The 26,038-nt window shown below is 41.0% G+C and overlaps 2 protein-coding genes across 5 annotated transcripts in view; one reads left to right on the forward strand and one right to left on the reverse strand.

The window, feature by feature from the left end:
• The window catches only part of TTC1 (tetratricopeptide repeat domain 1), a 48,799-nt gene extending 46,354 nt beyond the window's left edge, over positions 1–2,445 (forward strand). Inside the window, exon 8 of the mRNA XM_010855308.1 lies at positions 1,825–2,445. Within this exon, the coding sequence (XP_010853610.1) occupies positions 1,825–1,958 (134 nt within the window). The 3' untranslated portion in view covers positions 1,959–2,445. The remainder of the gene's footprint in view (positions 1–1,824) is intronic.
• Positions 2,446–8,580: 6,135 nt separating this feature from the next.
• The window catches only part of PWWP2A (PWWP domain containing 2A), a 34,295-nt gene continuing 16,837 nt past the window's right edge, over positions 8,581–26,038 (reverse strand). The window contains exons 2-4 of one of the 4 annotated variants that reach the window (XM_010855311.1): positions 24,935–25,899; positions 13,111–13,230; positions 8,581–10,692 (exon numbers count right to left, since the gene is read on the reverse strand). In XM_010855311.1, the coding sequence (XP_010853613.1) occupies positions 10,679–10,692; positions 13,111–13,230; positions 24,935–25,899 (1,099 nt within the window). In that variant the 3' untranslated portion in view covers positions 8,581–10,678. Of the gene's footprint in view, positions 10,693–13,110; positions 13,231–23,209; positions 25,900–26,038 lie in introns of those variants that run through there. The other 3 variants (XM_010855312.1, XM_010855310.1, XM_010855309.1) reach the window with 3 other exon arrangements.

Raw genomic sequence — 26,038 nt, forward strand, 5'->3', positions numbered from 1 at the left:
TCTGTCCTCTGTCCACTCTGTCCTCAGTGTGAATACTCGTGCTCTGGTTTCACTGCCATCTCCAAGGTACAGGGCCTCCTCACCACCTTCAGTACCTGCTCCCATCCTTCAGGGCCTCTGCCCTCCTGAAACGCCTGCCTCACACCCCCGCACGGGCCTGGGGGCTCCTCTGCACTCACCCCAATCTGTGTCTGCCTGCTAGACTGTGAGCATCTCAGAAGTTACACCAGAGTAACTCGTATTTTTTAGATCCCAGTGCCTCCTGTAGTGGACACCAGATAATACACACATTTGCCCTGGAGATTGTTGTTCCGGCTGTGGACATGGCCATGCAGTGATCCCTTCCCCCGGGTGATGGCCCCAGGCTTGGCTGACAGTCCAGAGCCTTGGGACAGGCACCTCCTTGCTTCACTCACTCTGTGTTAGAGGAGCCAAGGATTGTGCCAGCAGTGACATTTTAGTGGGCTTCTTTAAATGTTTGGTTCCCTCCCTGTCCTCTTTCTTCAGTCCCAAGACAAACTGCCAGAGTTCTGGCTGACTTGCACTGTCCTGGGGAGGCCCTGTCTTTCCTGGCTTCCTATTCACGCATCTGTCTCCTGCCCTACATGGGGCCTCTGTGTGCTGCCCCCGGCGCGCAGGGACGAGGCCTGTGCGATGACTCTTCCTCCACACTGAGCACATGTGTTCTGGGTTTGGGAAGCCTGTCTGGAGAGTGGTCAGTCTGGGTTTCTGTGAATATGGTGAGCTTTTCTGGGGGCTAAATCTCAGACTGAGTCCAGAAGTTCTTTCCAAGAGTTCCCAGGAAAGGCCTTGGCATTTAAAAGCATGCATCTTTAAGTTCTTTATCTGGGATTTATTTCAAAGTGGGAGATCTTAGAGTAACAAAGCTGCCAACAAGGGCAGCAAGGTGAGAAGGAATCTGTACCTCTGATGAGCAGGGGTTTCTTTTTCTTTTATCCTCTTCCTCCCCTCCACTGGAAGCAGACCTGCAAGAAAAATTTAGAACCGTTTAGAAATGATTGAAATGCATATTTACTCATCTTAGCCAATATTTTCCAAAACACCCTAGTTTCAAATATTCCATCCTGTTGCCCCACAAATCCCAGTCTCCCAAATGTCCTGGAAACTCCTACTTTTGTATAAGCTCCATGTCCCCCTTACATGGAGAATCAACATAAAAATCCATGGTTATGCTGTGTGTGTTCATTTGACTTTATGACGTGAACTCACCTGGTGATAGACAAAGAAAGCCCGAAACTCAGGGAGGGAAACTAGGCTGTTGAGGTTGATGGAGCTGTGCAGGAGAACAAGATCTCCCGTTTCCCCAGAAATGATGAGTTTGGTTTGGAAGCTGAGACTTGACTTGGAAAAGCAGGAGGCTCTTGAGTTTCAACCTCAGGTTCAGTAGAAATCTGCTGAGTGGAATTAGATTCAGCAAGTGGCTCTGCTGTTTCATGGAGAACAGACTTGGAGGCGCCTCAGCCCTCCCCGCCAGGCTTGGCCTTCAGTCCCCGAGGCAGCAGCTCATCACTCAGCCCAGAGAGCCTGTCCCCTGGGGATTCTGGCCAGTGTGGCCAAGAAGCTTTGCTGTCCCAGCGGGGCCCCTTGTGCTCATCTGTGCAAGCAATGGCTCAGGTGGATGGCACTGAAATGACTGCTCTGCTGTTGGTACATTGGGGGCTGAGGGTTTCATAATTTTAAAAGCAGGAGTTTCTTTAACTGCAGAGGAATACTGTGTTTTGTAGTCAGATAGGAAGGCAGTTGGAATCTCTTGCTTCTGCCGACTCCCTGTTTTTACTGGACTCTTTGCTTTTTACGTTGCAGGTAAACTAAAAGATCTTGGGAACTTGGTTCTCCGGCCTTTTGGACTCTCCACAGAGAATTTCCAGATCAAACAGGATTCCTCTACTGGCTCCTACTCCATCAATTTTGTTCAAAATCCAAATAACAACAGATAACAAAGATAACAATAGCTTTTAAAGCTGGCTTGGAAATTGTGTGCTGCTTGGATTAGCAAGGGGAAAGGTCCTGCCAGTGTTTAACTTCTAAAAGCATCTGATCTCAGAGACAGGCTGTCTCGTAGAGCCCAGCGCTCCCTTCTCCCCCTTGTTTTACAATCAGGGTGAAATGCACTTCCTGATACAGTGAGCCTAATTTGATTTCCATTTTACGGTGGTGTCTGTGCTGCTGTTGCCCTGGTTCCAGCTGTCCTTTGTTTTGTCCAGGAGAAAGCCTGCTTATCGAGACTCACCTCCCTGAGCTCCACAAACACAAACCCAGCTGGAGTCTTGTGGGCTGAGCAAACCTGCTGGGCAGAGACCACCCGGCCATGTGTGATGGGGTCCCCGCCTGCTGTCCCCTCGCCCCAATCGCACACACTGCCCTGCGTGGGCTCCAGCATCTCCTGGTTTCCTCTGGTAATAAATGCTTTCTGTGACAGTCTGAGCTGGGTTGTGAATTTTGTCCCCAAAATAACAGCTAGAGCAGAAGGCGTTCTGGCTGTAGGAGGCAGTGTTGATTTCGAGCAGTGTTACTGGAGTCCAGTCCTCCCAGAGCCTTAGCTGCCACCTTGAAGACGATCGGGAGGAGCTGAGCATCCACCATGTACTAAGATTCAGAAACCCCACCTCACAAGCTGTCCCGGGCCTCTCAAGGTTTGTGCAGATGCTTATGAAATCAGTGTTTTTGACCAAGTAACCAGTCTTACTTAAAATGGCTTCGTTTAGGAATGCTGGTATGTGAGTCCCAGAACAAAACCGTCTTCTCTTAGATTCCATGAACCCAGAAATTTCAAAGGTAGTTTTTTTTCTAATCCTCAGTGCTGGTGAAAAGCTTTTGATTGTTATGGTTTAAGTGTTAAAAGCAGTGACATTCAGGTTTCATGTTAGAAATGAAGTACACGTATAATTCTGTAAATGACATGCAGTATGCATGCTCCCAGTGTTAAGAATTGTGCTGTTTTTTTGATCAGTTCCTCAAAGCTTCTTAGCGTCTGTTGTTAGGCAGTGGAATGATCTGCTGTATCCACAGTCTGTGGTTCGCTAAGCCTGTCTCCCAGGTTTTTTGGCAGGGGCAGCATGAGAGATCTTAGCTCCCCAACCGGGGATTGAACCCATGCCCCCTGCATTGGAAGCACTGGACCCCCAGGGAAGTCCTGTCTCCTAGATGGAAATCAGATTCTTCATGCAGTTTATCAGGGGGAAGGAAAAAGAATGTGGTTAGTTTTGCTTTGCTGTCTTTATGATAAATCTGGTATCTAATTTTTCCCAGAAGGTGTGTGAGAAATCACACACGTAGCACAGAAACCTTGGCTGAAAGCTGCATGGCCCGGCTGGCGGTGGCACATGCTCCCTGTGCAACAGTGCCCTGCTGGCCCAGCACTCCACCGACCTCTGGATCTCAGCACTACTCCACGCTCAGAACAATGTAAGGAGGGGACTTCCCTGGCAGTCCTGTGGTTAAGACTTCACGCTTCCACTGCAAGAGGCATGGGTTCAGTCCCTGGTCAGGGAACTAAGATCCCACGTGCCACAACGTGCTGCCAAAAAAATAAAGCAAAAAAAAAAATTTAAAGAGCTCTTTGATTTATGTGGACTAATGTCTTGATATTTATCAATATTTATATAGAAGTTAAAATAGAAATTTTTAAAATATTCCTTTAAAATAAAATTTATTTTTTGTTAGTAAGTTATTTCATAACCACTATGAAAAGTTTTGACCTCGTAGACACCTGAAAGGGTCCCAGGAACCCTTGGGGAGCCTTGGACCACCTTGAAAGTCATTTTGTCAGATTACGGTGGCCTGTATTTACCTCGTGTTATAAGATGTATGATTTAAAAGTCTGTGATGCTTTTGTCACCCCACAAAAAAGGTATACCAGAATAGACTTCTAAGGTAATCCACGCTGAGACATTTATTTTTATGCCAGTGACACTGCAGTGGATCACAAAAATTTTGGATCTTCTAGAATTGCCATTACTTATTCCTTCCCTGCCTCCATGAATAGACCGTGAGCTTCTGGAAGGTAAGGGCCATATTTATCTTAATAGCACCTACTGCTTTACTAGAGAAGCTTAGTGAACTCTTGTTGAAGGCTGTTCCACAAGAAGTGGTCTCAGTGTGAACAATCATTCTATCCAAACGTCTCTAGGTTCTGTGGCCTTTCTTTATTTAGTGCCTGTGGTGGTTGATTGGTTTTTTGCAGCTCAAAAAGACATTTGTAGAGAGTCCCTTAAAGCCAGTTGAGCCCATGTTGTGCAGCCACGTAGAATAGCCTCAGATGGTGATCATTCACCCTGGCCTGTAAACATAATGCCTCCTGATTTTTAAAAATTTTCATTTCTGCATCTTGGATATTTACAAGGATTTATCTTGAGACTTTCAGAAACCCCCAGCTTGTCCTCTGGTTTCATGCTCCCCTCCATCTTCCAGGTCACCTTATATTCTCTATTTGTGTGTCCGAAGTCTCAGCCACCTCCTGGTTCTCACGTGAGCAGCTTTCTCATACATGGGAGCCTCTGCAGTAGGCCTACCCAGGGCTTGGCTCTGTTACAGTCACACTTGGGTGGTAGTTTTTCTGTGCAGAGTGTACTGTGGGTTTAGTTCATTTTGCACATGCATCATGGATCTGAAGTATGGTTAAATTCTATTCTTAAAACCCAGCCCTTTTCTAAGAACTCCTTTTCTATGTTTCCATCACAAGCATTGCAGCTGGGTTTTTTCCCTACCCTTTTGCACCTTGTCTGACCCACTGCCCAGATACCGTAACTTAAAGTTATCGTGCTTACTGGACTAGAGAATGTTAACCGCATGCCGAGATGCTGAGGCAGGGAGTGGCCGAGCTGCTAGGTTATGACCTGAACGTTGCAGCACTGGGCCTGTGTTTGAGCTGCAGTAAGATGACAAGACCTCACACACTGGACCTCCAGAGTTTCTCAGGTAGAGTCAAAGGTGTGAATGTTTAGTCCTACAGCACTTTGTGTAGTTGAAGATAGAAAACTGCTTGAGGAAATGTGGCTGGGCCTGGTGATTCTTTCTGGTGCTCCTTGATCTCTATGCTGGTGTCCGAGCCTGTTGCTGAGTTTCTTACAGCTCTCAATCCAGACTGCTGTAGAAAGAGGCACAGGGACTTTATGGAGGCATGTTACTGTCAGGTTGGACTGGCATGGAATGGGGAGCTGGCAGTGGCTGTTAAATCTAAGCCCGGTTAGAAGGTGTATTCGGAAGGTTATCTGTTCCCAGGAGCTAATGAGCAGACCTGCAAATTGCCTTACAATTGCCGGTTTAGCAAATCTTGGAATGTCAAAGGGGAAGACTATGATAGGAGGCCAAGGAGAATGGAAAGAAGTTACTGGCTGCTTTAATCGTGAGAAGGATCTTTAAAGCACAGGACCCAATAACCTTCCAAGACTAGAGTGTAAACCTGAGACACCACACCCGACAGGAGCCAGCAGCAGCTTAAACTCATTTCCTCCTCAGCTCTGGGTGTGCACTCCCCTGTGGGAAAGGAAGGCCCTTGGCTGCCAGAGCTCAGTCTCACTGAGCCTGCAGCCCAGGGGTCACTGCCAGCCCACAGCTCTGTCCATGTTGCTCTCTGATCACTTCTGCTTTTGACCCTGCCTTACTTGTTAAGGCACTGAAATCTTCCTCAAATCCTCCTATGGGTGTATACTGTGTACCTGATAACACATTCCCACACCCTAGGAAAAATCTCCTGGAAGCAATTTCAGTGAGATGTTCCTCATCCTTTGCAGCCTACCCCTCTCTGCACTTCAGTAGTAAGCAGCTGAGTCCTTCTCTCATCTGGATTTCCTTTAGAAAAGGAAGCATTGATATGTGAACATTCCACCAGAAGTGGCTGGAAATTCTCTTTCTTCAGGGAAGCTGCACAGCTAATGCAGAGAATGGCAGTTTCCAGTCACTATCTGTTGTCTGGAGAGCAGCCTTGAGCTCATACTAGACTGAGTCCATTAGTACTCCTGAAAATGAGAAATGGGTTACTTGCTACCAGCCAGCCCATAGAGCATCAGAGTGACTGTGTAAGAACTTCCAAAGGGCAATCAAGGAAACTAGAGGTTAGTTTATGAAAACTAGTGAGGATGTCCTCGTATTTCAGAGTATCAAAAATTTCAGTCTTCCTGTGAGTAAGTAATTTTTTAAGGTAAAGATGGGTACATGGGGTTTATTTCTTATACCAGTCTGCCTTTACAGATGTTTGAAATGTTCTAGGGTTAAAAAAATACTCCATTTTCTTCTAATTTCTCAACCCTCTGAGGGCTGCAAGCTAGGAATAAACTGAGAATTTCTATCGGCCAGACTAGAATTAGACTCCCTACAGCTTCCTTTCACATTCCCTCCCACCTTAGCTGAAGCACGGCAAAGCCTGTCACCTCACTGCCAGGGTAGCCCACAGCTAATAATCTGTGGGTGAGATCAAGTCCCAGCTGCTAGTTGTACCTTGCTAAAAAAAAAAAAAATACAGCCTACCCAGATGGCAACCCCAAGTCAGGCACTGGGGCTTCTCCAAACATGTCATGATTGACAGATGTGAAGGGAATCAACCCAGACGCTCTTCAGGAAGCCTTTAGTTCCAGGTGTGAGGAGCCAGATCTGCAGACAGTGGAACTCCTAGTACCAGGTGGAGTGCTGTGCCAGCGGAGGTCCGCATCTGACACCCCATCACACCAGGCACACTGCCCTCCAAGTCAGAAATCAGCAAGCATGAGCATCGTCAAGCAAACTAAAGACAAGGAGGAGGCCAGGGTTGGGAAGCAAGGGAACAGTGTGAGATGGGAAAGTGTTTGCATTTCAAAGGATGGAGGCTTTGGAGGACTCTCTGGTACTTAGTCTCAAGGACACAGGACTGTTGTGTAGGGATAGTTTGGCTGCCCAGAACAGATATGCTATCTGCAGCGCTACCTCAGGGAGTTAGCTGGGAAACTGTCTTATTTCCAAGAGCCGTGTGACTGACTGGATTCTCAGTCGGCTCCAGAGGCCAGGAGGCAGCTTTTCCAGCCGCTCCCTTTCTACCAGCATGAAAGCAGCTCTGTGGAAGCGCGTTCTGTGAGGTCGCTTTGTGTCTCACTGAAGCCCCTGGCCCTGCGTTTCTAGAGCAGGGACACATCAGGCTCCTCTTTACCTCGGGGCACTGCCCATTGCTGAATCCGTTTGCCTCTGTTAGATTACAGGTGTGGGCGGTCTGCTCAGTATCCACAGGCTTCAGGCCCTGGGCACAGGCAGAATTCAGAAAAGTAGGATTATTCTCTGAGTGAACTATTCTGTAGAGTTCCCTGATGTCACCTGTGTTTTTGGCCTTGGCTGAATAAGAACTCGAGCTAGTTGAGTGAGACACCTGTTTTCCATACCTCATCTTGGCCAGTGTGGCCACTAAGTGATTCTTCTGTCAATAAGATAACTGATAGAACTAAGATTAAAATACATGTCTCTACTGAGTAAAGCAGGTTATTCTGTACTGCAGGCAGATTCTTCACTGACTGAGCTACAAGGGAAGTGCCTGTTGAGATAGAAGCATCATCCTAATATCACCCACTCATTTTGCCTCCTGTATGTGAGGTTGCTTCTAAAACCGTGCTCCACAATGCAATGAAGGGCTAATCCTAGAAGTATTAACTCTTTAGGACAATGACCTAGCCACTGGTTTAGCCAGCTCTTTCTTCCTCTGGCACAGAATGCCTGAGTTGTATTCTTTCATCCCAAGGTCATCACCCTTTGATATCAAAGCAAAGGTCATGAAACTTCTTTGTGAATAAGCCAAGATTTGGCAGGGTGCTGTTCACCAGAGAAAAGTATGCTTAAGAAACACTTACAGTATACTCTCTTCAAAGCACTGAGGGAAGAATCATTACTTGAAAGAGTAGAAATGAGCTGTCACGTATAAAAGCAAGAAAACGGCTTACTTTTATGTGCAGTGACATGCCAGCATTCCCAGGGAGATACTCCAGTGGCTTCCTTCTTACACATTTAGGTAAACTGAAATGGGAGAATGTTTGCAGTTAAAGACTCTTGTGTATATACTCTGGAATAACAGGCAGCCTTCTAAAGGATTGCTTTACTTAAATGAAAAAAAAAAAAAAAAAAAAACAGAATTTACCTGACTTTAGGTTTCTAGATCAGCCTTTTTAAATCTCAGCTGTCCAGTAGGTGTCCAGAGGCTAATTTTTCCTAACAACTGAGTGTTTCTGGTCAAACACTTGCCCTCAGATTGGAGGTACTCAGCTTTTAAAGAAGCAACCATTTATCCATAAGAGTAGAACTACTTGAAATTAAGACAAACCCAACAGTACATGTTTAGTTACATCCAGCTCTGAATGGTAGATTATTTGTTTCTATCAGAAAACAGTAATGTTTGTGCACAAGTTCCTTATTAAGCTAGTTTCCCTTCCTCCATCCTTGGTCATAAAGACATCCCATAAAATCTCCCAGTGATTATAGGCTGTTCTCCTAAGGAAGCAGTGCTGCTTAAAAACAGCTTCCTAGAGAACAAGTGGTTGAATCTTAACAGTTTAAAAATAATCTTTAAAACCTAACTCCTAAGTAGTAAACAAATAGTTTTTAAATAACTAAATTTTAAAAAAATCAAGACTTTATTGAATATATGTTACACAACATTCTTTAACATTTAGGTCTCAGCATAGTTTAGATGAGAAACAATTGTTGTCATTCAAGTCTACAAAATGAAATAGGCTTGTGAAGATTTGAAATACAGATGAAGGTAGCATGAAGCAAAGCTTAAATATTAAGCAACTAAAGCAATGAAGGTGAAATAGCAAACATGGTATGTCTAGATTTTAAATACCACCAAGTTTCATTTTTCAAAAAAAATGAAAGTCTGGTTTATAACAAACACCACTGAGAATTGTCATAAAAAATGTTTAGATACTTAAAACCTGATCTCTCCCAGTTCTTTTTGCCTTTATGTTACTTCGTCATTTCCATCACTCTGCAATTAGAAGTTTTGATTATGCAAAATCTGCTATGATCTGGGAGTTATCAGGTTATCAGAAATGAGCCTGAAGTGGTACTGCTGGGTTACGGATCTGAAAGAACAAGAGGGACCCCAGCCTAAGCTCTGGGCCAGAGCAGAGCGTCGCTTGTGTTTAGAGCTTCCTGCTGCTGCAGTTCCTGAGCTGACTCTTTCAGACTTGATCAAATGTACAATGACTTCATGATAAAAAATTTTCTATAAAGACAATCTTAGAATGGAATCAAGACTTTTAGTTACAGCGTAATTAAGGTTGGCATTAAACTCGCTAGAAGCAAGACTGCCTACCTTTTCTAGGGTTGTAAAACAGATCCTAGCTGGTATAGTAAATGTTCTAAAACTTACCCAGAACTGTGTGTTAATCCTGAGTGTGGGGTTAATAAGTAATTCCAAACACATATAGTAAGATTATGCAAAGTTTGAGCACTGAAGCCAAATGCTCAGTTATCATTTATGTTGCTTCAAATGAATTTTGTATTTTTATTTTTGGCATTTTTTTCCTTTTGTATTAAGTAATCACTATGGATTACCTTTCTGGTTTAAAAAATAAATCAGTATTGCCACTAAAAAACTTCAGGTATATTATTAAAAGTACGGCACCATCAAATATAAAATGCCTTAAAAATGTAGTACTAACAAGTTCATCTGGTTTTCTCAATGTTTTCTCCATTCATTAAAAAAGAAAAAGTAAGGTCTTTTATAATGTGTAATTTTCATAGATAAAACATTATGGTCTCTGTGAATAAGAATTCATACTTTATGCATGAAAACTTCACCGTCTTTATGGTTCCTGCTGCTTGTTCCCCAGAATCAAGTCCCATCGGACACCTCTGAGGAATTCTTGCACTTATTAGAAAGAGGGGCTCTCTGTGGAGAGAGGTCAATATCAAAATTCAGATATTATCACCTTTTGTGAACTCAATAAAATCAGTAAGGACAGGAAGAATAAAGCCTTTCCAGCTCAGCAGGATTAAGAACTAGTTCCTAGAGAGTATGTTTTCACTCCAAGATTGACAGTAGCCTATCCACTTGGAGTCAGAATTTGAAAGTTAAGAATGTAGTTATGAAAATGTGCAGAAAACATTAAATACTGGTGGCAAATAAATACATCTTAATATGTTCTAACAAGCAAATGTATAGTTAAGATAGCACAGTCCTGCTTTATTAAAGAAAAGATCCAAATTTTCTTGGTGGGGTATAGGGACACTTTACCATCCTTTTAGTAGGATGTTAGATAATCGTTTCTGAGCTGATTAACAGTAAACCTTGGAGAAAGCAGTTTTAATATGAAAAATAATTCAGCATTTCTGTCATCATCCTGTGCCTTTTAGGCGTGTCCAAACTGTACTGAGAACTTCACGTTCAAAAGAAGGTACTGTCAGTGATTCTTCACACAGAATTCAAGAGTTCTTTGCGTATTTCACATCACTTTCCTCCTCATCTCATGCATAATTTATTGCAATAGGTTTTTTTTAATAAAATATTCCCCTAATACCTTTTCTTCAGTTTAATATAGCACAATATGCAAGTGCCTCTTTATAGACTGTTGGTTTTAATCACTGCCTGAACATTTACTTCTTAGTGCAGCTTTAAAAATCTGAGTCTCCAATTTCATTCAGTCCTGATGCTCTGGTGTTCTCTGTCATTGTGGTACAGGTCCATGAAACCAGCAGCCTGCTAATGTCTTTGTGCTGAAATATAGTAAAGAAAAGGAAGAAAATGTAGTTAAGCACAAGTAATTATGATAAAAATGATGTCCTTGTTTTTTTAAGCCCTATATAGATTGTGGGATCACACCTGATTTTTTACTTAAAATCAATAAATTTGACCAGTGTGCATTTTTTTTGAGAAAACAACTTACTGCCACTATAAACCAGCAGAAGCATTCCTATTCTTTCCAAAGTATATCTGGGCAAATTCCAACACAAATAAAATGGTTATCACCGTCACAGAGTCGATCTGCACTTGAGTATATTTTTCAACACTTATTTGTGAATGTTTGCCTAATAAAAGGGGGATTTTAGCTTTGTCCTTTACGCTGCCATTTCACAAGTAACAATAGAAAAGTTTGCAAGTCAGTTTTGCCGCTGTGGACCATGAAACACCAGCAGTCTTCCTCTAGCACAGGCTACCTACAGGATTAAGAAGCAAATTTATATACAAAACCAGGTAAAAATTGCTGCAGATGACACTGTCTACACACATGTAAGAACGAAACAGAGAGAGAGGGGTGGAGGGTGCCTCCCCGGGGTAGACACGCAGCACATCCAAAGGCATCAGCAGTACTGTTTTGCAGCCAGAAGACAACTGGTTCCATTGACCACAGTGTCCTTGGTACACCAGCAGACCAAGTTACCAGCAGAGCCACTCTGCACTGTACCTCCAACAGAAAGCCTGACTCTGAACAGAATATTTATAAGGATGAGGCTTATCAAAATCACTGCTAAGGAGCATGACCAGAAGGCCCAACATTACAACCTCACTTTGATCCCAGGAAGTGGTACAATCCCACTGAAACCCTCTACAGTTGCCTTTCCAACCTGGAAGCCTAAGTACCAGTAAGGGTTTGAGTTCCAAAAGAGGTGATCTCTGGAAAGAATAATGATTTTTTGTCAAATGTATTAAAAAAAAAAAAAAGATACGGTATCTTCAGTGGAATAATAATAGACAAAGCAAAAAGGGAAAAAGGAAAACCGTCCCCGTCCTTCCCAGTATTTGACTTCCGGACATTTCAGAGTAGGTGTAGTTCTCATTTTTTGATAGCACTCTTGATCTTATGTAAACTTCCCAGTGCTGCCAGGCTTCATTCACTTACTGGATCAAGGCTTATAAATTTCACAGGGCATCTATCACATTTCTTCTCCAGCAATAGAAAGTTACTTCTAGCCATAAATACTGCACACATCAAAACAACAGTAGTCCATGCTTACTAAAGCAATGGAATCATTAACATGATTTTAAAATCTGACACTGAGCTAAGAAAAGTTTTTATTTTCTAAGACTATTACACTAATACTAATAAATTTAGACTCATGGAAATTTGGAAGTAAATATCCCCATTGTATAAACTGAAAGAGAAAAAAAGGTAAAGAGCCAATTCTATACACAATTCTATTTCTATTTTTGACTCTCCCAATATCTGGCTTCAACCTTAGTGAGGCCTATTCAAGTTGGCAGGAAAGCCAAAGATTGAAGTTTACTATGCTTCCTGTGGGAGATGAAGAAAACTGAAAATGCTATTCCCTCAAGGGGTCACCAGTACCTAAGACTCCTACACAATATTTAGAGTCCAAAATATTCTAGCCACAATCTCTGATCCAAAATGTGCCATTCTGACCTGGTTTGCAAATTTCAGCTCATACACAATGATACAGCCCAATTACAGCTCTTCACTAGCTTCAAACAGCAGAGTTAAGCAGCATTAATTCAAGGAAGCAAAAAAAAAAAAAAAAAGATCCTAAATTCAAAAGCAGCATGACAACAAAAATCCCTAAGCCCTTCCTGCCTTACAAAAGCCCAAAGAAGCTTTTTGTGCATTATCCAAGGAGGTTTTACTAAATGTGAAGAAAGATTACAGCTGTACTTCAGCATTATCTTTTGCCACCGTCTTGAATTTTGATTTGCCTCATGTAAATGACAAATGAGGTTGATTTAATTCACTAAGTGTATGTTTACATACAGATATATATTCTTAATATATATATTAAGTAATGACTAAATAGTTAATGAATATAAAAGAGACAAAAGACTGAGAAAAGACAAGTCCACTAGTTGACTTTCTGTGGAGCCTCAGTCACTACTTGACATAATTCTGCAACTGGACACCCAGCTTTTCCCACCCTAGGAGATAACTCCTCTCCATCATGAAGTGCTCCGGAGGCGGCTCTTTTTTTTTTTTTTTTTTAAACACAACAAGTAATAGTGACTGAAAGCTATTTTCACTCACAAAAACTACCACCAATATGAGGTACACCCAGCTACCAAGGTCAATGAAAACAAAGGAAAAAGAACCAGTGCATTCTTTTATGTCTAGCCTAATCTACTTAGGGAATGATAAGTGATGACATGATGCCCTCTTCACTTTGTGGCAGGGCTTAGCACAGACAGACCTGCCCGTTTCACTGTTAACTTCAATGCTCCCAGTCTGAATCCACAGTGGTCTGTCAGACACTGTAAGGGAGCAGCAGCGCTCGTCACTGTCTGATGTAATAGCTGCCATTTGTTGAGACCTATGGTAGAAAAAACCAAGTTAACAAAAATAGAGCATTTGAGTTCTTTTTCATCCATTTACCAAAAAAAAAAAAAAAAATAGACTAAAATTCAGTTGAATTTTCATAATGAATTTATTCTAGATAGCTTGCTGGCTTCACACAATGGGAAGCGCTGGTAGACTTGAGGTGTGTACACACCAGTCTTGGCCAGGAGAGGGCACTCTCCAGCCCAAGTCAGTTGAGCCGCAAAATGCCTTAAGGCTCATGAAAATGTTGCCCGCCAATGCTAACTCATGGTTTAATTCTGACAAAAATCTTGTACTAGCCTAACACTAGCCTAGTGGTGAGAGAGTCCTGATTGTCTCAGTATTCAACAAGGGCCAAAGCTGTCATCCCTACCTGCATTAACGAGCTCACAGACTCTGCTTTGAAGAATCACCAAAACTGCCTGAATCCCTTTCTCTGTAATGCCAGTGGCACCTCTGCGTACCATTCAACAGCTGAACTTACTGTGAGGTCAGACCTGTTTGAAATAGGTTTGACAAGGAAAGCTTTCTCTGAGGGTTTCAGAAGAGAGACCAAACACCAAACACTAAAGGGTTACTGTTCAGCCTTATTTTTTATTAACCTATTTGCTTGTTTCCTTTTTTCTCTAAGTACAGTATATAGTATATACTGTATATATATATAGTATATATATAGAAGTATATATATAAGTAACAACTCATGTATCATATCAGTGTAGGCAACTCTGGGATCACTGATTTAGATAATGTCCAGTCCCTATAATATTAAGTTCTAAATCAGAAATAGTAGCTAATCAAAACCTTAAAATAGGCTCTTCTGATACTGAAAAAGAAGAAACGTTACACACCTGATCTATAAACATGACTACTTACTGAATTTTAAGTCAACAGATTCCTTAAATGATGTTCAATAATGAGGTTATTTACCCTTTTGTTTATGGGGAAACACATATACTATTAGCTATAACCCAACAGCAATCACACAAGTAGAAACATGAATGCACAAAAAATTATCTTTGGAACCTCTCTCCCTCCATGGGTAAAACTTAGGTTTCAACAATGATTCTAAAGAATCTCCTTTTCACATCTAGGCAAGAGGGGGTCAAAAAGCTGCATCAAAGAATAATCTTACCCTATGCATTAACCCCACCAGTGCCCAGAAATGCTGTGAAAATATTAACATGCAAGACCCCAGTCCACAGAGCCTGGCCTGTGAGTCTTTTGTGCTAATGCTGAGTTTCCCCTCAAAGCTTTTAGGGTCTCAAGGTTTTTCTTTAGAATTGACCACACAGGATCCATTAGGAAGAACCAGGAAACCCTGACAGTGAGGTAGTAAATAGGAGAACCTCATGAAAGGCAGGGATTTCACTGGAAAGTACTTATTTTTGTCCTTTTTAAGAGAAAAGCTTACATGCAACAATGGCAACTACTCCCTGGGATGCAAGCAAAGACATAAAGGGGCAAACCAGAACAGGTAAGAATTTCCCTTTTTTAGAGCACATGAAGGAATGAAGTAGAGGAGGTCACACTCTTAGAGCAAAGCCCAGAATTAAAAACTAAAGAACTAAAATTACATACATCCTGCTGCCTCTCTTAATACAGAGTAGCATGATGCAACATGAACCACCAGGAAAAACATTTTACAGTAGACATTCTGGTTTTTCAGCCTCAATGCTGTTTTTCTAACCAGTTCTTTTTTAGGGTTTTAGACAAACTGCATAGTTCTTCCCAGCATTCCAGGACTCCCACCAAGATGTGCCACTCCCAGCTGGACTCCCTGCTAAAAACTAAATGGTGAGGGGAAATCACAGGTTGGTAAACAACAGCACCTCAAAAATGAGCCGCAGATAGAAATGACTACTCTCTGGAAAATACAACCACAACACACACAGATCAAGGCCTTGGAATGTGAGGTATTTCCCTGCTAGAAATGGGAAACGATCTCCTACTCAAATCACACCAGTGGCACTAAGAAGGAATGTTCAAGTTAATGTCCACTTTTTCACCAATTGGCAAAATATTAAAATAATAAACACTGAGGTTCCAGGAAACAAGAAAACCAAAAACTGCTAATTTATGCTACTTAAAAGCTGAGAAGTATACCTCTGTAGCTCTAATGCCTTTGGAAAGTCTTCCTAAGAGGACTTCTGCCCCACTGAGCCCCACCAGCTCAGACACTGCTCATGCCTTTGAAGGCCTTCTGAGATGGTGACTGGTCATTAGTACACAAGTGTCTGAAGCACAATTACTCTTCCTCATTCAAGAGCTGCAGTGTTCATGGACTTCTCACTATAACCTCCATGACCTCCAACCCAGTTGCTCTCCACAGGTGACTGTTGAGACTACTCAGATCATGCCACTTTTAGGTATCTGATCATACTATGATTAGTGGGATTTTCAGATTTAAAAAATGGCAACCCACTCCAATACTCTTGCCTGGAAAATTCCATGGATGGAGGAGCCTGGTGGGCTACAGTCGGACATGACTGAGCGACTTCACTTTCACTTTCAGACAAAAAAATTTAAGTTGTTAAAAAAAAGTTTATACTGCATGTATGTTGCAGAAAGATACTATCCGAAGCTACCAGAATGAAATTTCTATGCCACATACAGAAAGTGGTAGTTATAACAGCAAGTATTTATGTTAAGTGTTAGGGCCAGGCACTTTATTGCTCTGAAAATTTAAATTCTCACAATTACCTTTTGAAGAGGTAATATTTTTCTCCCCATTTCACAGATCATGACACTGAAGTAACCTGCCCAGGATCACACAGCTTGGAAGTGGCAGATCCAAGTCAGGTTTTGCATAGGAAGTCTATCTAGCTCAAGAGCCTGTACTTTCCACCATGTGCCTGAAAAGTGAAAAAGACCGATCCTTTGCTCAATTAAAAGACTGATACCAAGTACTATTAGTGCAAAAATGTTAACAAACATTCCAGCTCACCTGCATCTGGCAAGTTATATTCTCATAAGTATCCATTTCTATCATTTACACTCAACAGGATGATCCTCTCACATTTCTTAAAAAAAAAAAAAAAGTCGTCTCCCCAGGCAAGCAGGGGAGGGAGGGGAGGAACCCTATTATAAAGTACAATAGGTAACCTACCTGGGGGAACAGGGTCCTGGGAGGGGATGGGGATGTGCTCCGTGCTCCTTCCAAGCTTTTTCAATAGCTTTTGTGCTCACTTTGGCAGCACATTTATCAAGCTTTTTTGGTAGCTTTTAAGTGAATCTTTGTGCTGCAGACAACTAAGTGAGGGATACTGAGGATTACAAAATTATTTTAAATATTTAAACAACAAAAAGACCTTGCTAAACCTTGATGTGCATTATAATTACAAGTTTTTTAGTTTACATGAAAAAATTATAATACAGCTGTAACACTTGGCTATGTAACTAGGGGTACCTAGTTTTACTTCTAGATAGCTACACCGGATAGAAAAAAAATCACAAGGAGGTTTAAATGACGGTTCTGGTAATAAAAGCGCTCTAAGATTTCTAAGTCAATAAAAGGAAGTTAACTGTCACATTCTTAAAAGGAAAATTCCATTTTTTAATGAGATCTTACAAATATCAAAAACTTAATATTTATGTTCAAACTAAGCTTAAAGACAAGTAATTTTAGAACTGGCCAGTTTTCAACATCAAAGTTTTATGGTTTCACAAACCAAAATGTCTAAAACAAAAGGCCCACAAGTTAGACTACATATACTACAGCCATCTAATTTATTCTGTGAACAGTGAGAATTTGACTCAAATTCACTGTTTCAATAAATCCTGGTAACTTCTGAATCTGGTTTCATTTCCTTTACACATCCCCACAACCAGTCTTTAATTTATGCTAGCATGACATAGGATCATATAAGAAAAAACTCAAGTTTGGCAATTAGTTTTTTCAAAGATTAATTAGATGCATTAAAACCTGGCTCTATCCAAGATGGATTTTAAGACAGGGTATAAAAATTCAGTATTTCCTACCAGAGTGTGATAAACAAGATGATCTCAGAATTCCAAACAGAATTATCTACATATGTCAAGGAATATCTGTTTTTTCATTAGTAGTACTGACATAAAAAGTGGAAAAAGCAGTACCCATATTATGAAAATATGGTAAAGAGTGGGATGGCATGTAAACAAGTTTTGGAAACTAATTAATTCCATTACTAAAATCATTTAAATGATTTTCATATTCACAAAATTGTTTTTGTCATTAGGAAGTGATGGTTTTAACCCAAAACCTACTCTGGTAAATACAGTCATAAGCAGGGCAAAGACTAAGAGAGTTTTGCCAAGGAAATGCACTGGTCATAACAAACACCATCTTCCAACAACACAAGAGAAGACTCTACACATGGACATCACCAGATGGTCAACACCGAAATCAGACTGATTATATTCTTTGCAGCCAAAGATGGAGAAGCTCTATACAGTCAGCAAAAACAATACCAGGAGCTGACTGTGGCTCAGACCATGAACTCCTTATTGCCAAATTCAGACCTAAATTGAAGAAAGTAGGGAAAACCACTAGACCATTCAGGTATGACCTAAATCAAATCCCTTATGATTATACAGTGGACGTGAGAAATAGATTTAAGGGCCTAGATCTGATAGATAGAGTGCCTGATGAACTATGGAATGAGGTTTGTGACACTGTATAGGAGACAGGGATCAAGACCATCCCCATGGAAAAGAAATGCAAAAAAACCAAAATGGCTGTCTGGGGAGGCCTTACAAATAGCTGTGAAAAGAAGAGAAGCGAAAAGCAAGGAGAAAAGGAAAGATACAAACATCTGAATGCAGAGTTCCAAAGAATAGCAAGAAGAGATAAGAAAGCCTTCTTCAGCGTTCAATGCAAAGAAATAAGAGGAAAACAACAGAATGGGAAAGACTAGAGATCTCAAGAAAATCAGAGGTACCAAAAGAGCATTTCATGCAAAGATGGGCTCGATAAAGGACAGAAATGGTATGGACTTAACAGAAGCAGAAGATATTAAGAAGAGGTGGCAAGAATACACAGAAGAACTGTACAAAAAAGATCTTCACTACCCAGATAATCTCGATGGTGTGATCACTGACCTAGAGCCAGACATCCTGGAATGTGAAGTCAAGTGAGCCTTAGAAAGCATCACTACAAACAAAGCTAGTGGAGGTGATGGAATTGCAGTTGAGCTATTTCAAATCCTGAAAGATGATGCTGTGAAAGTGCTGCACTCAATATGCCAGCAAATTTGGAAAACTTAGCAGTGGCCACAGGACTGGAAAAGGTCAGTTTTCATTCCAATCCCACAGAAAGGCAATGCCAAAGAATGCTCAAACTACCGCACAATTGCACTCATCTCACATGCTAGTAAAGTAATGCTCAAAATTCTCCAAGCCAGGCTTCCGCAATATGTGCACTGTGAAATTCCTAATGTTCAAGCTGGTTTTAGAAAAGGCAGAGGAACCAGAGATCAAATTGCCAACATCCGCTGGATCATGGAAAAAGCAAGAGAGTTCCAGAAAAGCATCTATTTCTGCTTTATTGACTATGCCAAAGCCCTTGACTGTGTGGATCACGATAAACTGTGGGAAATTCTGAGAGAGATGGGAATACCAGACCACCTGATCTGCCTCTTGAGAAATTTGTATGCAGGTCAGGAAGCAACAATTAGAACTGGACACGGAACAACAGACTGGTTCCAAATAGGAAAAGAAGTACGTCAAGGCTATATACTGTCACCCTGTTTATTTAACTTATATGCAGAGTACATCATGAGAAACGCTGGGCTGGAAGAAACACAAGCTGGAATCAAGATTGCCGGGAGAAATATCAATCACCTCAGATATGCAGATGACACCACCCTTATGGCAGAAAGTGAAGAGGAACTAAAAAGCCTCTTGATGAAAGTGAAAGAGGAGAGTGAAAAAGTTGGCTTAAAGCTCAACATTCAGAAAATGAAGATCATGGCATCCAGTCCCATCACTTCATGGGAAATAGATGGGGAAACAGTGGAAACAGTGTCAGACTATTTTTCTGGGCTCCAAAATCACTGCAGATGGTGACTGCAGCCATGAAATTAAAAGACGCTTACTCCTTGGAAGGAAAGTTATGACCAACCTCGATAGCATATACAAAAGCAGAGACATTACTTTGCCAACAAAGGTCCGGCTAGTCAAGGGTATGGTTTTTCCTGTGGTCATGTATGGATGTGAGTTGGACCGTGAAGAAGGCTGAGCGCCGAAGAATTGATGCTTTTGAACTGTGGTGTTGGAGACTCTTGAGAGTCCTTTGGACTGCAAGGAGATCCAACCAGTCCATTCTGCAGGAGATCAGCCCTAGGATTTCTTTGGAAGGAATGATGCTAAAGCTGAAACTCCAGTAAGTACTTTGGCCACCTCATGCGAAGAGTTGACTCATTGGAAAAGACTCTGAAGCTGGGAGGGATTGGGAGCAGGAGGAGAAGGGGACGACAGAGGATGAGATGGCTGAATGGCATCACTGACTCGATGGGCCTGAGTCTCAGTCAACTTAAAGCTGGTGATGGACAGGGAGGCCTGGCGTGCTGGGATTCATGGGGTCGCAGAGTCGGACACGAATAAGCAACTGATCTGATAGTTCTTAAAAACGGGCACCACTAGCACAGTGCAGGACTATAGGTTGGTTAGGAAGGAATGCTGGAAACCAGGCTGCCAGAACAATACCACTCAAACTTAGAAGATTTCTATCCAAAACCAAATTACAGATGGATAATAGTGACGACTACTCAACAATGTAGATGCACTTAATGCCACAGAACTGGTTAAAATGGTAAACTGGGTTAGGTATATTTAATGAGTTTTTAAATACCAAAAAAATAAAATCTCAGCAAACTACAATGATCTATTAATATAAGAGAAGAAATGAGTTCCACCTACAGTCACAAAAAAAGTAAACAGGAAAAAGGCCCTGTTTGAGTCTATAAAGGTTAAGTCTCTTACTTGAGTAAACAAAGAGCTGAGCTGTTTCTCTTCTCATCTCAGCATCAACTCTCCATGGTAAAAACACCAAGACATCCTGGAAAACTAAAAATGCATAGATCATCTATATCCCCAGGACTTTAACTGCTAAAGCTTCCATCTGTTAACATTTCTGTTCACTCTGTTGAAATAAGGTATACAGTAAACATACACAAGCAAATAGAGTATAAAGAGCCTAGTAACTAAGTCAGAATGAGGTAAAAGTAATCGAGACAGCTTAACTGTTTTATTTCTCCTGACAACTGGCACGGCACCAGCCTCCTGTTCTATTTCTGAATTCCCTCTATCAGGCATTTTAATTGTTTTAATATCAACCATACTTGTACAGTCCCAAAGAAAAAAGTAAATTTGTCCCAACTTACAAATAGGGTCTTCAGAGTTTTCTGGCAAATCCCCTACTGGAGACCACCACTGGATACAAATCAGAACACTGTCCTCACTTTACATATTACCAACTTTTCTAGACATTTCCCAGTCTCTTCTCTGCTATGAGTAGTAACAAATGTGAACCAATGCAGCAGGAAGTATAGAGAAATTCACACCTTACAAGGGAAAATATTATTTTTTAGATCCAAATTATTGGTTTCTTAAGGTATTCCAGTTCCCAACTCAGGTATTTAAGGATGTATGTGTCTATAATGGAATGTAAATGTGTTCTTCAGCATAAGCACCAGCTCAAATATGGGTGCAACTCAGTATTTTCACATTAGATATTCAGACTTAATGTATACATTCATTTAGTTGGTTTTAAGTTCCATATTCCTCTGCCTGCAGCCCACCCTCATATCTATATTCCTACTGTCTTTTCTACTCACTACTATAAACGTTATTCAATATCCAACTAGGGACACTGTCAAGTCCTGCAAATGGGCTTCAGACGAGTGAATTCTACTTTCTCTGTTTCACTGATAACTTAGATCTCTGGTTCTACATCTATAAAGAGCTCCTTCCAAATTTAAACCAGACTCTTTCTGATCTATAAATTCTAGAAAACTAAAACACACCCTGATGCTTTACATTTAGAAATAGACATCTCTAGCCTTCATAGCTTTTACTTTGCTTAGTTTTTCACCCTTGCTAATCTTGTTCTAACCAGTCTTCTTGGACCACTAGAGACTTGGCCTAAGCCTAGCATTCTCTCTGTTCAGGGGGAAATACCACTTGGTTGTCTCCACAGATATCAGACAGTAAAGAAACTACCTGCAACGCAGGAGACCTGGGTTCAATCCCTGGGTTGGAAAGATCCCCTGAAAGGGCATGGCAACCCACTCCAGTATTGTCTGGGAAATCCGATGAACAGAGGAGCCTGGCAGGCTACAGTCCATGGGGTCACAAAGAGTCAGACACAACTGAGCGACTATGCACAACACAAAGAGCCAAGTGTCTCCTTTTTTGTCATTAAAAAGAAACTTAAAGAGAAAAATGACTACAATTACCCAATCCAATTCTATCTCCATCTACAGTGGACCCTGGACAAATATATCTTAGCTGCTTAAAAAATTTCTCTTTGAATAAAACACTGTTTAGTATGCAGCTATTGGATTAGTGTTTAGAACATAGAGTACATCTTAAAAAGATTACAGAATTTCTTTCAAACTAGTTTCCTTATTGAAAATTCAGATGAAATATACCAGACTGCTGGTTTAAAACTGAGGGCTTACTTGGCATGATTAGAGGTCATGCACAATTGTGATTATGCTTCAACTTTTTCCTCCAAGGTATGGATTGTATCAAATTCAGTTTTACTTTTATATTCAACAATCATGATTTTTTCTTCTTTCCCCATGGCTTCTGAAACAAATTTAGTTCATCCCACAAGAGCATTTGCCCAAGCACTTGACTCCATTAGCAATATCCGCTGTCAAAAGCATGTTAGGATAAAACTCACCTGTATCATTTCATGAGACGTTGGAATGACATAACTTAGGTGACTCTGCCTATGTTTAAAACTTCCTAAACCTTAGATTTGAAACTTTCAAAAAATAATGAACAAATTCACTAATCTGAAACAAATACTCTGAAAACCTTTAAGATACTTCCTTAAAACCCCTCAATCACACTGAACTTCTTTCAGCCTATAATCAAAGAATTCAAAAAATACTAGTTATTTCTGTTTGCAGGAAAGAATATGTTCAAGTGAAACATCTTTTTTAAATTGTGTGTTTATTATAATCAAAAAGCATTGACTGAGTTCCCCAGAAAAAATTCTACTTGTAGAAATCAGTACCTTACCTTAAGGAAGCTGACAGACTATTGATTTCAGTCTCCATTAAAATCTTTTCATAATTCCATAGGAACTACAGTATTTCAAACTGGTTACTTAGGAATCCACAAAAAGTTGCTCTCTTTAAAAGTTCCAAGTTTCCAAAAGTGTCAAATTGACATTGTATCATACTTAAAGGTTAAGTTGGATGCATACAATATGAAACCAACTTACAAATATTGGGAGAAACTTGCCTCCAAAAGGCCATCAGATTTTTCACTAAGAATAAAAAAATCTAAAAATGGAAAATAAGAGATCAAATCTTAGGGACAGATGGACCATGTAGAAAGTAGTTAGCCAAGTTACAAGCCCCAAAAGCAATGATACCTGAGGCAGAAGATCAAGCAGAAAATAGAGTCTTTGTAATTACCCAAATGTAAAACAAACCAAAAAAAAAATGAAGCATGCGGTGAAATATTAAAGCTAAATATGAAGTAATTAAAATCCATGTACTTATGAGAAATTGGCTGGAGGATGGGCTCAAATCTAGAAGCTTATCAGACCTCTAAACTACAAAACCTCATTTTAAGACTATATTGATTAGTCCCTCATTTGAATTGTATCTATGCTCAGATTATATATTCCCTGATAGGGCAAACAGGAAAATATAGGTGATTTTTTTTTTCATCTTCTCTATATACTATTACAAAGAATAATTCTCTACCATCCTGAAATTTTTCAAAGCTTTTTGAGAAACACACACAAATAATTTGGATTTAGTCGATTTTATTTACAGCTTGTTTTTTTTTGTTTTTTTTTTTTTACATTTCAAAGCATTACACAATTACAGTTTCTCATTTTCTGACCTGCAAACAGATAACCTTAAACGGAAATATTTTTTTAAAAATTATCAAACTAGGTACATCCAGAATGCAACAATTACATATATGACAATTAATTCACAAAGTGTAATTTACCAGGACATATCCTAAGAATTTAGGAACAGCCAGTCAGTCAGGAGAAATCTGACCAAATTTAGCAATCAACTATTTACATATCCAAAGACAAATCTATCTAAACTCCCAAACCAGAAGTTTGAAAGTTTTTGTTAAGTCCCCACTGGACAAGAGAGAGGGCGCGATGATTCAGACCTAGCCAGCCTTGACAGTCTTAATCCTCAGGACTGGGCTGCTTCCCCAGTTTGCACCTTCACAGCAAGCAGCTCAGTTTGTCAGACATCCAAATATCAAACTCCTGTGCCATTATGCACGTATTAAGTACTGATTAATAAAAACTAAGAAGTCATTAAATATCACTATTCCCCCCAGCTCACCAGCCCTTAACATCCCAGATATGCAACCTGTGTCACATAGTGACAGGCGATATTTTATATATGTATGCATCTATGTACACACACATACATGTACATGTGTGTATATACATATACACATACACACAGTACTAGGTACAAATGACAATTAACAGTCCCTGCAAAAATTCATTTTCAGTTGAGGCTATGGCTCCTATGCCTTGTGATGGTTTTAGACTTCAAAACTGAAAAATACTGCTAAAATCTCCTTTCCTAAAGACAAAATTTGATTGCTTGTTCAGTTTAAGCTTCTCTGTCTAAAAATGGCTATAAGATTAAGTATAAAAAAGCAGCCAACTGAGTGCAGTTTCTCTCTCAGGTTTAGCCAAGCTGTCTCATAGAAGTTACCCCTCACTAGACTAGAAAACCTGGGGCGCCTCCCAAAGGTTCTTGCCTACCTTACTGTCCATGTTCACGATTCAAACTGTGTCAGCAGAGCCCGCACTTCAGGGGTCAGCTGCTTGGCAGCCTTAGCTGCCTCTGTGATAGCCTTGCGATACAGGCCCTTTCTCTTCTTATTAAAGCGTGACTGGAAGTTTTCTAAAAAGGGGGAGAGTTGCGAAAGAGCCAGAAAAGATGTTGTTGGAGACCCAAACCATGAAATACGGGCCTCCTGTCGGACTAAAATGCCGCTATCTTTCCGGCTCACAGTTATGGTAAGAATACGGGCTGGCCACCAGGGGAAGCCATATATCTTGGCCCAGACAATGTCCCCTACACATATGGTCCTGCCATCTGGTGTGACGCACTTAGAGACGTTTTTGGAAAAGACTTTCATTTTCAAGGAATTACTGAGCTTTTTCTCTTCCTTCGAAGAGGAGGAAGTGGAGGTGGAAGGTGCATGCATACAGCCTGGAGGAAAATCAAAACCTTCAGAAGAACTACACTCAGAGTTGGAGGATTTCAAATCATCTGTGCTATCAATGCTACACACTGAAGCACTGGAAGAGTCAGACTTCTTTTGATTTAGGGTCATGTAAACAGAGATACTGCTTTTGCTGCCCTTTCTGCCCAGTGTCTGCGGTTCCTCCTGCTCACCAGGCACAAGCACTTCAGTTGTGTCCTGAACCCCACTGCTGGCCTCTTCAGGGCCTGTGGAGGGACTCTGATTTTCTGAAGGGGCCTCACCTGCTGAGCGGGTAGAGGTGCAACGGGACTGGGGCTTGGGTGCCATCTTGCTGCTTCGCATTTTCTCCAGTCCAGTCTTCAGAGAAGAGTCATTTTCTTCATTCCTGTACCTCTGGGGCTTTAAACGAACCCGGGGTGGAAGGGAGCCTGAGCTAGGGTTCTGATACCGACGTGTGAAATGGACTTTTGAATGCGCACTTCTGGATGTAGAGGTTTCACTCTGCTTCTTCTGTGCCTTTTCTTTGGCAATTTTCAGCACTTCCCGAGCTTTTGCATGATCCATGTTTTTATTCTGGAGCACTTTTTTAGTATTTAACTGAGCTTTTGATGTATTTGCCTGAGCAGAAACTTTGACTACTCTGCCTCTGCTGTGAGGAATATTTGAAACCTTAACCACAGCACTTCTTTTCTGGCTTTCATTTTGGCTTCTCCCATCCACCTTATGGTCAGTTTTCAGTTTTTTGTTCACAGTAGTTACACTTTCACTTCTCCGTTTTTTATCTTCATATTTAGAAGGGTCACTTGCACTACCACCTTTCCTAATTTCTTTTTTTTCAGCAACAACACTGTTTTTACACTTGTCACACAAAACTTGCCTGGGTCGTAGTTTAATAGCATTCATTATTGAAGTAGGTTCTTCCCTGTACATTTTTCGTTTGGGTCGCTTAATTTTCCGAGGAGGCGGCTGAGGTATTGATTGGTTATATGTGTCCCTGATAAACAAAGGGGGAGGATAAGGTGCTCCTTCATGGAAGAGAGGTGGTGGTTTGGAAGTCCACAGGCTTTCGGCCAAGCTGAGCTCAGGAGGCGGGACGGGAGAAGGGTCATTGGGAACAGCACCATTCACTTCACACTTGACTTCTGTCCCTTCTTGGAATGTATTACTTTGGAGCTGCATGGCTTCGGGTTTATCCTTATATTCCCTTTTGGGAAATACTGTCACAGGGATCCCATGGGGCCCAAACCTTTGAAAGAAATGAAAGGAAAAAAAGAAACCATTAAGTTAGCATCTACAATTCCATTTCTTGAAAGACCACCTACTGTTTATGTGACCTTCCTTGAAAGCTATTTCACTTTAAAAAACAATCCAAAAACCTACGGATG

Source organism: Bison bison, unplaced genomic scaffold (assembly GCF_000754665.1).
Source record: "Bison bison bison isolate TAMUID 2011002044 unplaced genomic scaffold, Bison_UMD1.0 scf7180017864363, whole genome shotgun sequence".
Lineage (NCBI taxonomy): Eukaryota > Metazoa > Chordata > Mammalia > Artiodactyla > Bovidae > Bison > Bison bison.